Below are 13,302 nucleotides of genomic sequence, written 5' to 3'. Positions count from 1 at the left end.
CAGGTCTTGAGTCCCTGTAGGAAACCATCACACAAAAAAGCAACAACTAAAGACTTCTCAAAGGAAGATGGAATAATGGCAAGAAATAAGCAGACCTGAATTAAAGGTAATAGCCACATGTTCTCCTCTATCATTTTCTAGCATGGGACACATTATCGAGAAACACCAGCTACACTGCATCCTACCTTCTGGTCCCTGAAGTCCCTTCCAGGCAGCCAGGATTTTGTGGCTCTGAAAGATCTAATCCCACAGTGTGTGAGGTGGTATTAGCAAAGCTTCAACCTCATGTTCCTTATGGGGAGGAAAGCATAAGGAACTGTCAGCAGACACCTGACTATGATCCTTCTAAGCTGTGAGCTGTCTGAAGGTGACAGTGAAATGACTACAGTAACATTAATTTGATAGGGAAGGAACCAAAACAAACAAGCCAGACATGGACAAAACAAAGGAGATTACAACACAAGAGGGAGCAATATGAAATGAGTGCACTTTGGACTCACTTCAGCATTTCAAGCTGCTTTAGAACAGTCTGTGAGACTTGCTGAGAAACCACAAGGGTGCAGCTCCTGACCCCTGAGGGATCCTGAAGATACTCCTGAAGAGTACCTCTGATCCTTTGTGAGGCACCAAACTCTTAGGACAAAATTTCTTGATAAGTAGTTTGTCTATAGGTTTGCTGCTATAGGTCACAGAGTTTTCATATAATTGACCAGAGGTTGGCACTACCAAAGTCATCTGGAAGCAGCAGAGGATTCATTTCAGGACAATTATCCATTTGGCACATTCCTTTAAAATGAGGTTTGAGAGCTGTATTTGCAACCATGGAAAAAGGGATTTCAAGAAAAGTTCTTCTAATGCAGTCTTACGTACTGCTTAAGACACAGGAAGAATATACTAACAGCAGCAATAATCTAGGGCTGTCAGAAGTTTGAAATGCGCAGAGCTGAAAAACCATTGCCAGTACTGACAGCAATTAAATATGAACTTTATGAAAGGATACTTCAAGGCAAAAGCTTTCACAGAGCTTCTCCCCCAGAAGAGAAGGTTTGTTTTCATTGATGTTCCTATAATCATAACCCAGTATCTACTACAATCCAGTGGGGAAGAGCTTTCTGTGTTACCGTCCCCCACAGTTTCAGAATCAGTATCTAGACCCTAGCAGAAACGTGCGTGTCCTAAGAGGCTATCAGACTACCTTCCCTCAACACAAAGGCCCTCCCTTCCCTGTTAGGGAAAGCCAGTGGACATCTACTGTGACTAGCCTATTCAGGGAAGACAAGAAAAAGAAAAAATGGACTAGTCTGGACTAGGCAATAAAGAAATCCTGTAACAGGCCACAAGCTTATACTGCTCAGATGACTTTGCTCCAGATGAGGGGCTTTATCACTTCCATCACCATTTTACACTCAAGCCATTTTCTAACCCTGCATTCTTCTGTATTTACATCTGTAATATTCGTATCAGCTGGGCCTCTAATTAGTTTGATCCTTTTGTCTCTAGAAAAAAAAAGACATTTTGCAATGAAACATATTGCAAGGCGAATTGTGCCCAGATACAGATCTACTTGCATGACATTAATAGCTATGTGCATTATTTTGCACAAACACCTCTCCAACTTATTTTTATTATATTCTACCTCATGGCAATAAAAATACCGTGGTCTTTATGTAAATGAGGGCTTGGCTATTGCCAGTTAAAAAGGTGTCTTGTGCTAGATGAACTGACCTGTGATGTCTGGACAGACCAGAACGGACTCTACAAATCCTGAGCCTTTGTTCTCAAGAGAAGCAGCTTCCAGTTTCGGATTGGCAGAACCGCTGCAAGAGTTGTCCTTAGAGCATCCATTCAGATGGCAGTCATACATTCCCTGGGGCTCTTGAGATGCCTTCTCAGGTCCACCATTCTTGTTTTTAGGATCTTTATTACCTTGGTGCTGTTTAGATTTGCTTCTTTTTCTCCTATTGTTCTAAATGGAGAAATGTTGCAAGAATAGAGACAGCACTCAGTGCAACTCATATAAACTCAAAATATAATCAGTAAATTGTCCATGGTCTTAAAATGCCATACAAGTGACATCAGTGTAATGCAATTTACAGGCCATGCTGTCCTATACAACACATTGCATCTGTTCAGCTGAATATATAAATCATTTCAAATAAAACCTGAAGCCCCAAATTGATTTTCCCTTCCTTCCACACAAAACACTTGCATTGCAAAATGGTAACAGAGCCTCTGCTAAGATGCTGCTCAAAATGTTTGCAGTCACTTTGGACAAGCAGTTCCTAACCATCCAGGGGACATCCACGCAGTAACACAGACAAACCCTTAAGGCATCACTCTGATCAGGTAAGAAAGTGATCACAGAGGACATAGGTTGGCCACCGCTACTGTAGCTCTCCCAACCATAAAGAGGAGCCTCCATAACAGTGACTCACAGGGCAGCCTCCTGGTACAGCTCCGGCTTGGAGATACATAAGCATTAAGATCGTATCCCAAATATAGACTTGAAGTATCTGACTTGATAGTGTCACTAATGCATAACTCCTAATGGATGACTCCTATGCATAAGTTATTTTTACACCTGGCAGCAAAAACTCTAGCACTGTAAGTGGCTGTTGACTATCCAGGATACAATTGCTTATTAAAAGTGTTTCTGCGCATGGGCTGTTTTGGGATTTGTTCTGTACTTGTCCAGGGTCTGGCTCCCACACACATGTTGTCCCAGAAATTCTCTCAGAACACTGGGCTACAGCAACAGCAACAGATGAACAGGATTAAAAATAATACACACATTTGCTTTCAAGTATTCTGACTACAGGTGTGAATGAAGTCACCTATGTTAGCAAAGGCAGACAAAGTACTGGCCAAAATAAAAGTACTACATTCAAATACAAACAGCTGATAAATAGTCTGAATGCTTTGATTCCCAATAGCAAGTTCTTACCTTCTTTTTCCCTGTCATATTCCATTCCTTTAGAACCTGAGTTGCACTGCCTAGAGAAAGGAAAGATAAAACATTTCAACACAAGTTCAGCTATGAAAAAGAACAAGGGTGTTCAAGAACAGTTTCCAGTCTCCTAGCTGAGCAGCATTTCCATTTGTTGTCGCGAATTCTTTTATGTGGGGAGAACAAAATGGGTACTGCTGTCTTCCTCCTTTTTAGTTACCTGTTTTATTTGATTACACTACATACAGTGGATGGGCTACTTGGCACTACTCCTTTTTATGGCCTTCATTCCACAAAGTGATTGAGCGGGTGCCTAACTTAAAGCACTAGCATAAGCCCCAGAAAAATCAACACTCAAATCTCTTGCCTGAAAAGGGAAGCATCTCAGCATCCTAGTGTAAACACTGGGTAAACTAGATAGTCCACCCTGACGCTAGACCTCCCAAAAGTTTTAAAATCTTTTGGCATTTTTACCATATACTTCCTATGTGTTATTTGTCACATTCAGAAGACATAAGAACATAAAAATGAAGATTTAATTAGCAACCAGAAGAGTAATTTTGTGGACTCCCGCAGAAATTCTGCATCACACAGAGTAAACTTAGGCCAGGCAGAAAAAAACAATGGTTAAAATTTATATTGAAAAATTATTACAATTTTGTATACTTGAAATTCTGTCTGCCAGCCCTAGTGAGTTGGTTAGATAAATTTATGGAACAAAGCAAGCAGAGCCTCAGTCAGACCAGTGCCAGCTGCCATGTTAGAAGAAAACTCTTCTGCATCTCGTTAACATCATTATTTTGTTCTCCTGGACCCTAAAGTTGAAAATAGATGCTCATGGTAAGCACGTAGTCTGAATCGTCATCCAAACTACTATAGCAGTATCTGCCACAATAATCCTTTTGATTGCAACCAGGTTAAAGGTCTTCTGCTTGAATTTAAGAATCACTTTACCATCACTGCACAATTCTAGTAAATATTCACTTTTTATTCTTTCCAAATGGGTTTCATACTCAGACACTCTTCTCAATCATTTCAGTAAGGTCTTGACGATATTAGTATTAAGAAGTAATGCTGTTTTCAGACCACCGTGAGTCGTCAACTTGTATTCAGCCAAAGTTGTGTGAGGTTTTCAAATGTACCAAAATTATTTTTCTATCACAATAATCCAGATCGAAGATTATCTGGTGAGTCTATCACTCACATTAGATGAGATTATGTGTCTTGCTAGCAGTACTAAGCCTAATTTGTTAAATTGTGAAAAAATGTGTATGGAATCCATCAAAGCCATATTTTGTTTCCTAGATGACATGACAATGCAGACAGAAGGCTAAGAAAACTTCTATTATGTTTATAACTATACATATATCTATATTTAGTTATACACATACATACTTATGTACATATAAATACAATCCCCTCTCCTAAAGGTATGCTATCTTTTGACAGACATCATGTTTCAGTATGAAGGAATAAACCCAGACATTTGCTGCCCATTTTACTCTGTGCTGCTGAAAATATGCAATTTCACTTGACAGCTTTGTTAACTGTTTTCACAGTATCGTCCAACACTCTTTTTGTGTTGGCTGGTGTTGTCTTAGCTTTGCTTCCCTCAGCCTCCCTGTGAATACTATGTACAGTGAGCGTTATTTTAGGGATTCACCCAACTAACCCCAGTTTCCTCCTGTTGGAAGTGCACTAACTGTGCAAGTCCCAAAGCCCTCATTTGAACCCACCAGTATATTTCCTTGAACACATCTACAAAGCAGCTGAACAGACCTTCTGATTATGCTTAATTAGGTAAATGCTAATATAGAAAATAAAACATTTGAACCACTATTTTATTTAACTCAAATTTCACATATAGAAGTAAATTCTTAATAGAGACATCACCTATATGCCACTCCAGATATGAAGCAAGATAGGAGCTGATCCTAAATTTGAACATTTCTTGATTCGGCATGCAGCACTTCTGAGAGAAGCATTGAATGGAGGTGCTCAGCCTTTTCACTCAGCATGGCGGTCCATTTCACTGCATTTCATGGCACGCATTTCACTGCATGCAGCAATGCATTCTCCGTGATTGTGGTATTTCAATCTTAACAGTTTTTGTCATTCACGTGAAAAGATACTCTTAAGTGCTACATTCATTCTATCCACAGTGGCAGCTGAATATACACGTCTTTTCTCATGCTGTTTCCAGACAGTAACAAACATTGGCTGTTTTCAAATGCTCACTTGCAAAGACTTTGGAACTCAAGGCACAATGATGATAAACTGGTGAAGTTCAAACAAAGATCATTTGAACTCAGGTTACAACAGCTCGCTTTTCTTCAAGACTTTGTTGCACTCTTGCAAGGCTTGCTTTTGCCCTGTTTCTTCCTTATAGCAGATGACGACCCATGGGTATGAAAGCTCCTCCCTTTTGAGGAGCCATTAGAAACAACTCATAGACCACAAGTGAGCAATGGTAACTTAAGACAAAATAAATTGAATGAAAGGATCTTAGTGAATAATCAAGGAGCAACCCTCTACTACTTTCCCCAGTACATATATTACAGGAAATCAGATGCATCACATTTCCCTTTCTCTGTGTGTGCACAAACAAACTCTGATTTCCATACATCTATCAGAATCTGACTGTCTACGCAGATGCCTGAATCAAGAGGCACCATATAGATCTGACGGAAGAATTCTGATGCATTTATAAGTAGTCCAGTTTGCTTGCATCTGCTTTTTGCATATTGGTAAGTAATTCCTCGTAATCATGATGCTTTTTAGCTGATACATTTTAGTAAATTAACCCAAAGCAAATCCAAAACTATTCTGAAGTAAAATAGATATGAAATAAGCAACTTGGTGAGACAGCAAATCAACACTATGAGGCATTTTTAAGATATACAGGGCTTTTGAGACCACTGAGCTTCTAGTATCTTTTAAGCAGCCCCAACCTACAAAGATTTTGAGAGGATTTGCTCATGGTATGCTATTATTCCTGCAAAGGGTTTCTTACAGACTTCGGCAAAAGTTCAAAATACTTGCTGTTATATATTTACCAGAAAAGTCTTATTTAAATACAAGTAACCTTTCATTAGAGATGGTCTCATGACACAAAATACAAACTCAGATGCAGATTTAGAATGTCTCGAACTTTCAATGGAGTCTTGGTTCAGCCATTATAAATGTCAAGGCTATTTGCAAAATTCAGATTCAGGTTTGAATGTCAATGTATGCATCAAGTTCAGGGGTTTAGGGGCCTGGTTACCTGCTTCAGAACTATCCCAAATTCTTATTAGTTACTGTGTCTTCAATAGTGAATCATATTCTGACATATTTAAAGAGCGTTAACTTTCATGCAGAATAAAGAAGGTCTGCAACAAGAATGGCACCAAAAAACGGCAAAGTCAGGTAGAACAGATAAACCACCATGTCAAACTCATACTATGAAGAAGCAAAGATGCAGACAGAAGGATCAATTATAAAAAAAAAAACCCAAACAAAACTCTCAGTGTCACAATCATCTGAATTTCAGCAGAACAACAGAATCTATTTTGAGCCACTAGAGACAATGAATACTTTAGCATGCAATTGAATCCCTCATGCCTTAGTGAAAAAGGTACACTGTACTCACCATCCATGAAAGCTTGAACAGCCTTGTCTACATTGTTATCAAACTGCTGCAACACCAGAACTATCTCATTATTGCTTTTGTTTGGAACAATTGATCGGATTGCATTGATCTGGAAGGAAAAAAAAAAAGGAAGACAATACCACATAGGTTTATCGTACTCCTTTAGACAACAAGGTATCTCTGTGCCAATGCATGTTTATATAAATGCATGTTATACATGACGTGCTTACAAGTATACAACTATGTATCTACATGAAGCAATACCCATCCTCCCCTTACCTGGTCCATGCAAATAATGAAAACAATTTCTTCAAGAGACCAAATCATACAACTGGTAGCCAGTAAGCCTGGAACCAAACCCTACCCTCAGTCACAGCAGGAGAACTAGTTTAACTAAACTGACAGAATTTGGCCTTATGCTTCTTTCCTAAAAGTTCTATTTGCTGCCATGTGACTTGACTAGACACATCACCTAAACAAACTTACGGAGTACGCAACTACTTCAACAAGGCTGTTGCACGGCCTTGCTACATCAAAGTTATGATGGGTGGGTTTTTTTGACATCTGGAAAACAGTTATATGCACAAAAATAGTCACAGGCTAAAAGAAAACAGTACCTTTTTAAAAGCTCTTGTGGCTGCTCAGCATAATTTCAGTCTGCTGTTCCATTTATACGTGACCAGGAAGCTCGTGTAACAAAATCCTGAACAAAGGACATGGGAAGCCAAATGCTTCCTTCAGGAAACTCTGCTGATGGATGAGGTGTCACACCCACAGATGATTCTGGCATGCCATGCTTCAATTTCACGGCATTTGCTATTGCTGTGTTGTCTTCAGTATCCATTTATACCAAATGGTAATTCAACCCACTATGTTTTAAAGAAAATATTCCTACTCGAATCATGTTCATGATTTACTTTCTCATGCCCATGTAATATAGCTGAAAGTAAATGGTTACATGAAACTTAATTACTATATTGTTTTAATGCTAGACAAGCTTTACTAGATAGTACCAAAATAAAAATACTTGGTTAAACGTAATTAGCAAAACCAACAAAAGCCTATGGTAGTACTCTGAAAAAACAAGAGGATCAGTGCCAAAATCAGTCTAGTTGTTCCAACTCAGCTTTTTGAGCTTCTGTGTCAAGCTATCCAGCATGTATTTACTATTAGAAACTTGTTATTGCACTGCAAATGTTTATCCGGCACCCTTCTTTGCCATCTTTCTGTGGGAATACATCCTTGATTAGGGTGTACTTTATTTACTGCATCACAATGTCGTCATGTTAATTTCTGATAGTGAAGCACTGGTGGTCTTCTTATTGTACTGTGAAATATAACTGTGAAAAAATAATACATGAACATAGATCTGTTTAAGGGAACTAGGCTGGCTTACATAGTGAGAGCATTAACACTACCTTGTCTTAGCTGTCCATTTAGTTTCTGAAGAACAATCTTTCTACATTCCCTTTATGGAGTGTCCATCAGTGGAGACACCAGAAGGTGATTCAGAACACTTAAGTGCTCAGATTTATGACCAAAAAATCATATTTTACTGTAGTATGTTCACCCTACTCCTCAACCACTGTATTTCCCTGTCCCGTATACTAACATAAGCCACAACTCATTTCAGGTTCTGTTAATGCACAGTGACTGAGGGCTCTGATTCACGACGCCTGCTGGACTTAGCACCACAAAAGGTTGATACTTGCTCCAGCTAAATCCACACAGGATCAAACTTTCTGAAGGATGCTTTCTAGATGAGCTCCTCTCTTTCACTGTGTAAGGAAGGCCACTTTCTAACTTCAGCACACAACTTTAGTACATCTACTTAGCATGATTTACTCTGCTCCTGTCCATCATCCTATCACACATCTCTTTCCAGCTTCACATTTGCCCACAACACATTTCAAGTAGCAAGTCTAGCCTTGGACAACTCGGCCACAACCATAATTTAGAGGGCAGTGGAGTTAAATTGCTTGTCTACTTCCCAAGGACCTTTTCCAAAGGCCTATCTAATCATTTGTCTAATGTTGCCACGCTATGACTGGGCAAGGCTTGCCCACAAGCTAGGTCCCAACCCAACAGCTAGCTGCTTTGGAGTCTCTAGTAAACACAGGTAACTGTTGGAAGTTTAGACAGGCTAGTCTATCAACTGGACCTCTTGAACCAGAGGCTGCTGTTGCCAGAAACTATCCAGAAAATCTCTGTCTGCTTAAGCTTGTCTCTTCAGCTGATGTGTACGCATGGGGAGGGAAGTTGTGAGGATAGCTCTCTATGCAATGCAGGTATTCAAGTGAAAACCAACTCAAATCAACAGGATGTGCAGAGAAAGCCCTGAAAAAAGGAGTTTTATTAATCTTCTGATTGTGGGCACGGGCATGCTATTTACTGATAAAGCTGCAACAAGCATGAACTGAGCTGGCTCCATAACAATAAAAGTTGGCAAAGACACTAGGGTAGAGCAGGTCACAAGCTGCAGTCCATTTTATGTTCAAGCTGGTAGTTGCCAAACATTTCCACCATGTGGATCACATCTTCATATTCTCACAAAAACCTCGCCTCTTCTTTCACAATCATGTGGATCATCTCTCTGCCTACTCAAAATTGCATAATCTCCTTGTGGCAACTGCTTACAGGAAAAATAGTAAAAGGAAATATCTAGTGTATTCTAACCATCTTTATATATAAGCATGGGAATTTCATACGGCTTCTAGGTCCTTCTTTGCTATGAAAGGTCTGGAAGCCTCAAGAAGCATCTGGAAACAACAAAGTAAGGCCAAGACCACAGGATGGATCAGGCAACTCGCCACACACTGCAGTTTGGAAACTTCTTAAAGACATTAAGAAGAACATCTGTGGGGTGAAGAACACTGACACACAAGAACTCAACCAGGCAGACTATGTTTTAGACTACAGAATCTAATGAAGACTTTCTGTTTGCACTGTATGGTCTTTGTTAAGAAATTTTTGATGAATAGAAAAACCAGAATTAAAAGCTAAACTGTGCTTCATCCGACTAGTACGATGCTTAAATATAAAAAAGGTTATGGAAACATTCTAGTTGTGGAGATAACCCAAGAAAAGCAAGATGATGATCTTAGGAAGAATACTCACCAATACAGAGAAAAGAAATTAAGCATACGACCAACACTGTGGACACAGTCCCGTTTTTGTTGGACTATATATAAATTCGATTTAGGAACATTAATGCACTGCAGAGCTCAACAGTTCTACTGCCAAAACCCAACAATATCTTTTGTTGACTGTCGTACAAAATATAAATTTATCTTTCCATTTAGAAAATAAAAAAGTTAAGAAGTTTCATGAAAAAATTCCTCAGGAAAAGAACATCAGATTGCAAAGTAAAGCATCCAGGACTTAGGAAATTCCAAATCAGAAGTTGCTTACACTTTCTTAATCTGCGTCCCTTGTGTATGTATGCTATGATACCCAGGACACCTACAAGTTGTTTGCGTTTCTGCTTTCTGTTTCCCAGTGACTTATGTGGGATAAGATAGATGAAAACTAAAATTTGCAACCAGTAGGATATGTCAATATTAATTAAAAAAAATACATATACTGCTCTGTTCAGAAACAACAAAAGCAGATATGAACCCAGAATTCCAACAGAGGAGAAATCCCAAAAAGTTTTGTTCCGAAATAAAATACTTTGTCTCAAAAATTTTTAGGAACAAAATAGAATAACGTTATCATATTTCTTCTGGAATGTCAAAGACAGACAGATCTGTGTGCCAGACGTCAGGTCTCCAACATATGTACTGTTTGACTGATGTTTTCATCCAGAACACACTGGAACTATTGTACACAGGCAATGAAAACGTCAGTGATTTCTGGACATCCAGAAATCATTGACAAATGTCTACAAGTCTCAAATTGTGACCTGACAGTGTATCTGGGAGGAGAACAAGGTGTGTTGAGGGAGACTAGGCCATACGACAGCCTTAGCCTAGAAATGCAAATTTCAAGGTCCCTGATATTCCACCTCTTAGTCCTTTCACCCTGGTTTCAAAAATATGTGTAGATTTCTATGTTTGAAGCTCAGGTCTGTCCCCACATGCAAAATGTGTCCCATATATTTCTGGAAAGGGACACAGCGATATAAAAAAAAAAAAAAAAGCCAAAGGGAAGGGTAGACAACCTTCCTGACAGCGTAAGCCTAACACAAATGCACTTCTACAGCTGAAGGTCATAAGAGACATATCACAGACTGTGATGAATGGAGGCACAACAAAGCTTCAGGAACACTTGACAAATACAAGATGACAAGGGGGAGATATATTAAAGGGCTGGATGTGAACTGGATCTAGGCACCCAGGTATGCTGGCTCCTCTCTGGTTCACCTGCTAGTTAGGTAATAAACCAGCCCTTCTGCTAGTACAGCTATACACCTCAACTGCTTACAAGTCTCCAGCTCCTTGAGAGAAGTCAGTCACTTCCCAATCCAGAAAACTATATAGAGCTCATTTTTATTAAAGGTGTGATAGGGTGACTGCAGTGCAGGAGATATTTCCCAACTTTCTCTCTCTAAACTTATAGCCCTCAAACTTACCAAGAAAGTCCATCTTCTCAAAATGTAAGCAACAGATTATTGAACTAGAATAATCCAATACTGTATGATTTCTCATCAACAAACTCCTTTTTAAAAATATTTAACATTCTAAGGATGAAAAAAAGTACAAGCATCAAAGAATCTCCTACCATGCCATGACACTGCATTAATACCTAACAGACTGCAAGAACATACTCACAGCAGTCCACTTTATTAGATTTATTTCCTTCTATGTGGGAGAAAACAGTTTTTTCCTACTCGCTGAAACCTGATCATAAGAACAACAACATTACCAGACAGACTACAGGGAAGTCAACTATTTTAATGATTTTGTGAATCATCCTGTCTTTATCCAGTGTACATTCCCAGCGAACTTCTGTCATCATCTGGATGCTAGACAAGCATTCTGGGACATGAAGAGAACCCAGTAACATACCTTCTGAACCACAGAAAATTGTGCCGTTAATGTCAGCATTAGTTGAGAAGCTGTCGCTGACAGTAGTTAAATTCTTGGGCTTTCCCTCCTGTAGCCTGACCGGAAAGCACATTTCTTTGTTTACTACTAAGACAAGTTGCTCAGAATTTCAGCTTACAAAAGCTACTTTCAAGCAATCACAGATCTAAAATATAAAGCTGTGATCTTGAAAACAACTGTGTACGCTCAAGAACATGGAAGGCAGAACCCACGTCCACCTCCATTTAAACCCACGATCCAACGACCTACCTTGCAAGCATGCATTTAATTCCTGTGGACCTAGCTACTCTTCTGGATAAGACTAAAGTTAGTTCAAAGTTTAGAAGACTTTTAACCACTTTTCTGAGCTGAAGTCTCAAGCACACGCTTAGCTTGAAATGCTTGCTCAAGCCCTGTTAAAGTTGCTGCAATTTGAGCCAGGTTGTGTCTCATCAGGACCAGAATTCCACAGTCATGAGGTCGTTTTTATCAGTCTCTTACACAAATTGCTGAGGACTGCCCAGAAGTGATATCAAAATTGAAAAAGGTTTCAAGTCCCCTCAGATAAGCTCTTTCTACCCCAAAATAAAATCGCCAAGGTCTGATCAAATATACTTGACTATTTTTCTGAGGATTACTGTTAAACTATAGGCAATCACTTGGGGCAAATTTTTGGCTTGCCTAAAAAAAAAAAAAAATAAAAAATTCAGTAACAGGTTACTTCTGAGGAGCATGGCACACAGGAGAGGAGGGCACTGACATTCTACCCTCTCATGGTATCTTACTCAAGTCCTCATGAACACCCATCTCATGAGACTTTCCTGATAAGTCAAGCCCAAGAAGAAATACAGCCTGCCTGAAAGTTGTGACAGCAGATTACTTACTCCACACCCAGAACCAAGCTGACATTGCTCTGTATTCCTCTGAGTCCATTAGGTTCTCTGTCAAGTTTCAAATGGTTCCCAGGCAACTGTAACAACATGGAATCAATCACTGCCTGCTCTACTCCATCTGCTCTCCCTTGGCATCATCTCAAAGAGGATGTTTCTGGTGAGTAACATATCCGGGGTTCAGAGAATTTGTTTATATATTTCTGACATAGTGACAAATTAAACGTCTTTGCTGAAAGCTCACAGCTGTTCTGAAACCCCTGAACACAGCTGCTCTAATCCCCTTGAAGTAAGTTACTATTATGGTCACTTATTCAGTTAGAAATATTGTTACTTATGCTTGGTTAGGAACGCTAATGCAGATTCACCTTCACTCTGTACTAAAAATTAAGATCAACAGATTTTCTCTAGGTTAGGAGCTAAATTCATTTAGAAGTGTGGTTATCAATGAATACACAGACATTTTCCTACTTTATTTTACTGCATGTCAGTAGCAAATCTTTGTGTACACATACACACCGTATATATCCACTGGAGCTGAGGACAGGTAGCAGTGTAGGCCATGTTCAACTAGATTACACCTCCAATTGGGGTTGACCTAAATCCTGCAAGAGGAGCAGGGAAGGAGGGCTGTCTGCAAAACTCTGCTGGTTTCTATAATCTAGGAATTTAGCATTAGCAGATGTCCTGGCTACATTAAGCAGGAAAATCCATTTTAAAAACACTTCATGGCAGATTTTTGTAAGGTTTTGAAAACTCCTACACAAACATATTTCATAAATACAATTTGACTTTGCTGCATTAAGA

The 13,302-nt window shown here is 39.3% G+C and overlaps 1 protein-coding gene across 5 annotated transcripts in view; it reads right to left on the bottom strand.

Moving 5' to 3' along the window:
• Nucleotides 1-13,302, bottom strand: part of SPATS2L (spermatogenesis associated serine rich 2 like) — a 124,326-nt gene that overhangs the window by 25,792 nt on the left and 85,232 nt on the right. For all 5 annotated transcript variants that reach the window (XM_050900319.1, XM_050900317.1, XM_050900316.1 and 2 more), the window contains 3 exons: nucleotides 6,579-6,687; nucleotides 2,945-2,994; nucleotides 1,726-1,966 (listed from right to left, as the gene is read on the bottom strand). In XM_050900319.1, coding sequence (XP_050756276.1) covers nucleotides 1,726-1,966; nucleotides 2,945-2,994; nucleotides 6,579-6,687 — 400 coding nt within the window. The remainder of the gene's footprint in view (nucleotides 1-1,725; nucleotides 1,967-2,944; nucleotides 2,995-6,578; nucleotides 6,688-13,302) is intronic.

This window comes from Gymnogyps californianus, chromosome 7 (genome assembly GCF_018139145.2).
Source record: "Gymnogyps californianus isolate 813 chromosome 7, ASM1813914v2, whole genome shotgun sequence".
Lineage (NCBI taxonomy): Eukaryota > Metazoa > Chordata > Aves > Accipitriformes > Cathartidae > Gymnogyps > Gymnogyps californianus.
This window is presented reverse-complemented; position numbering and strand designations above follow the sequence as displayed.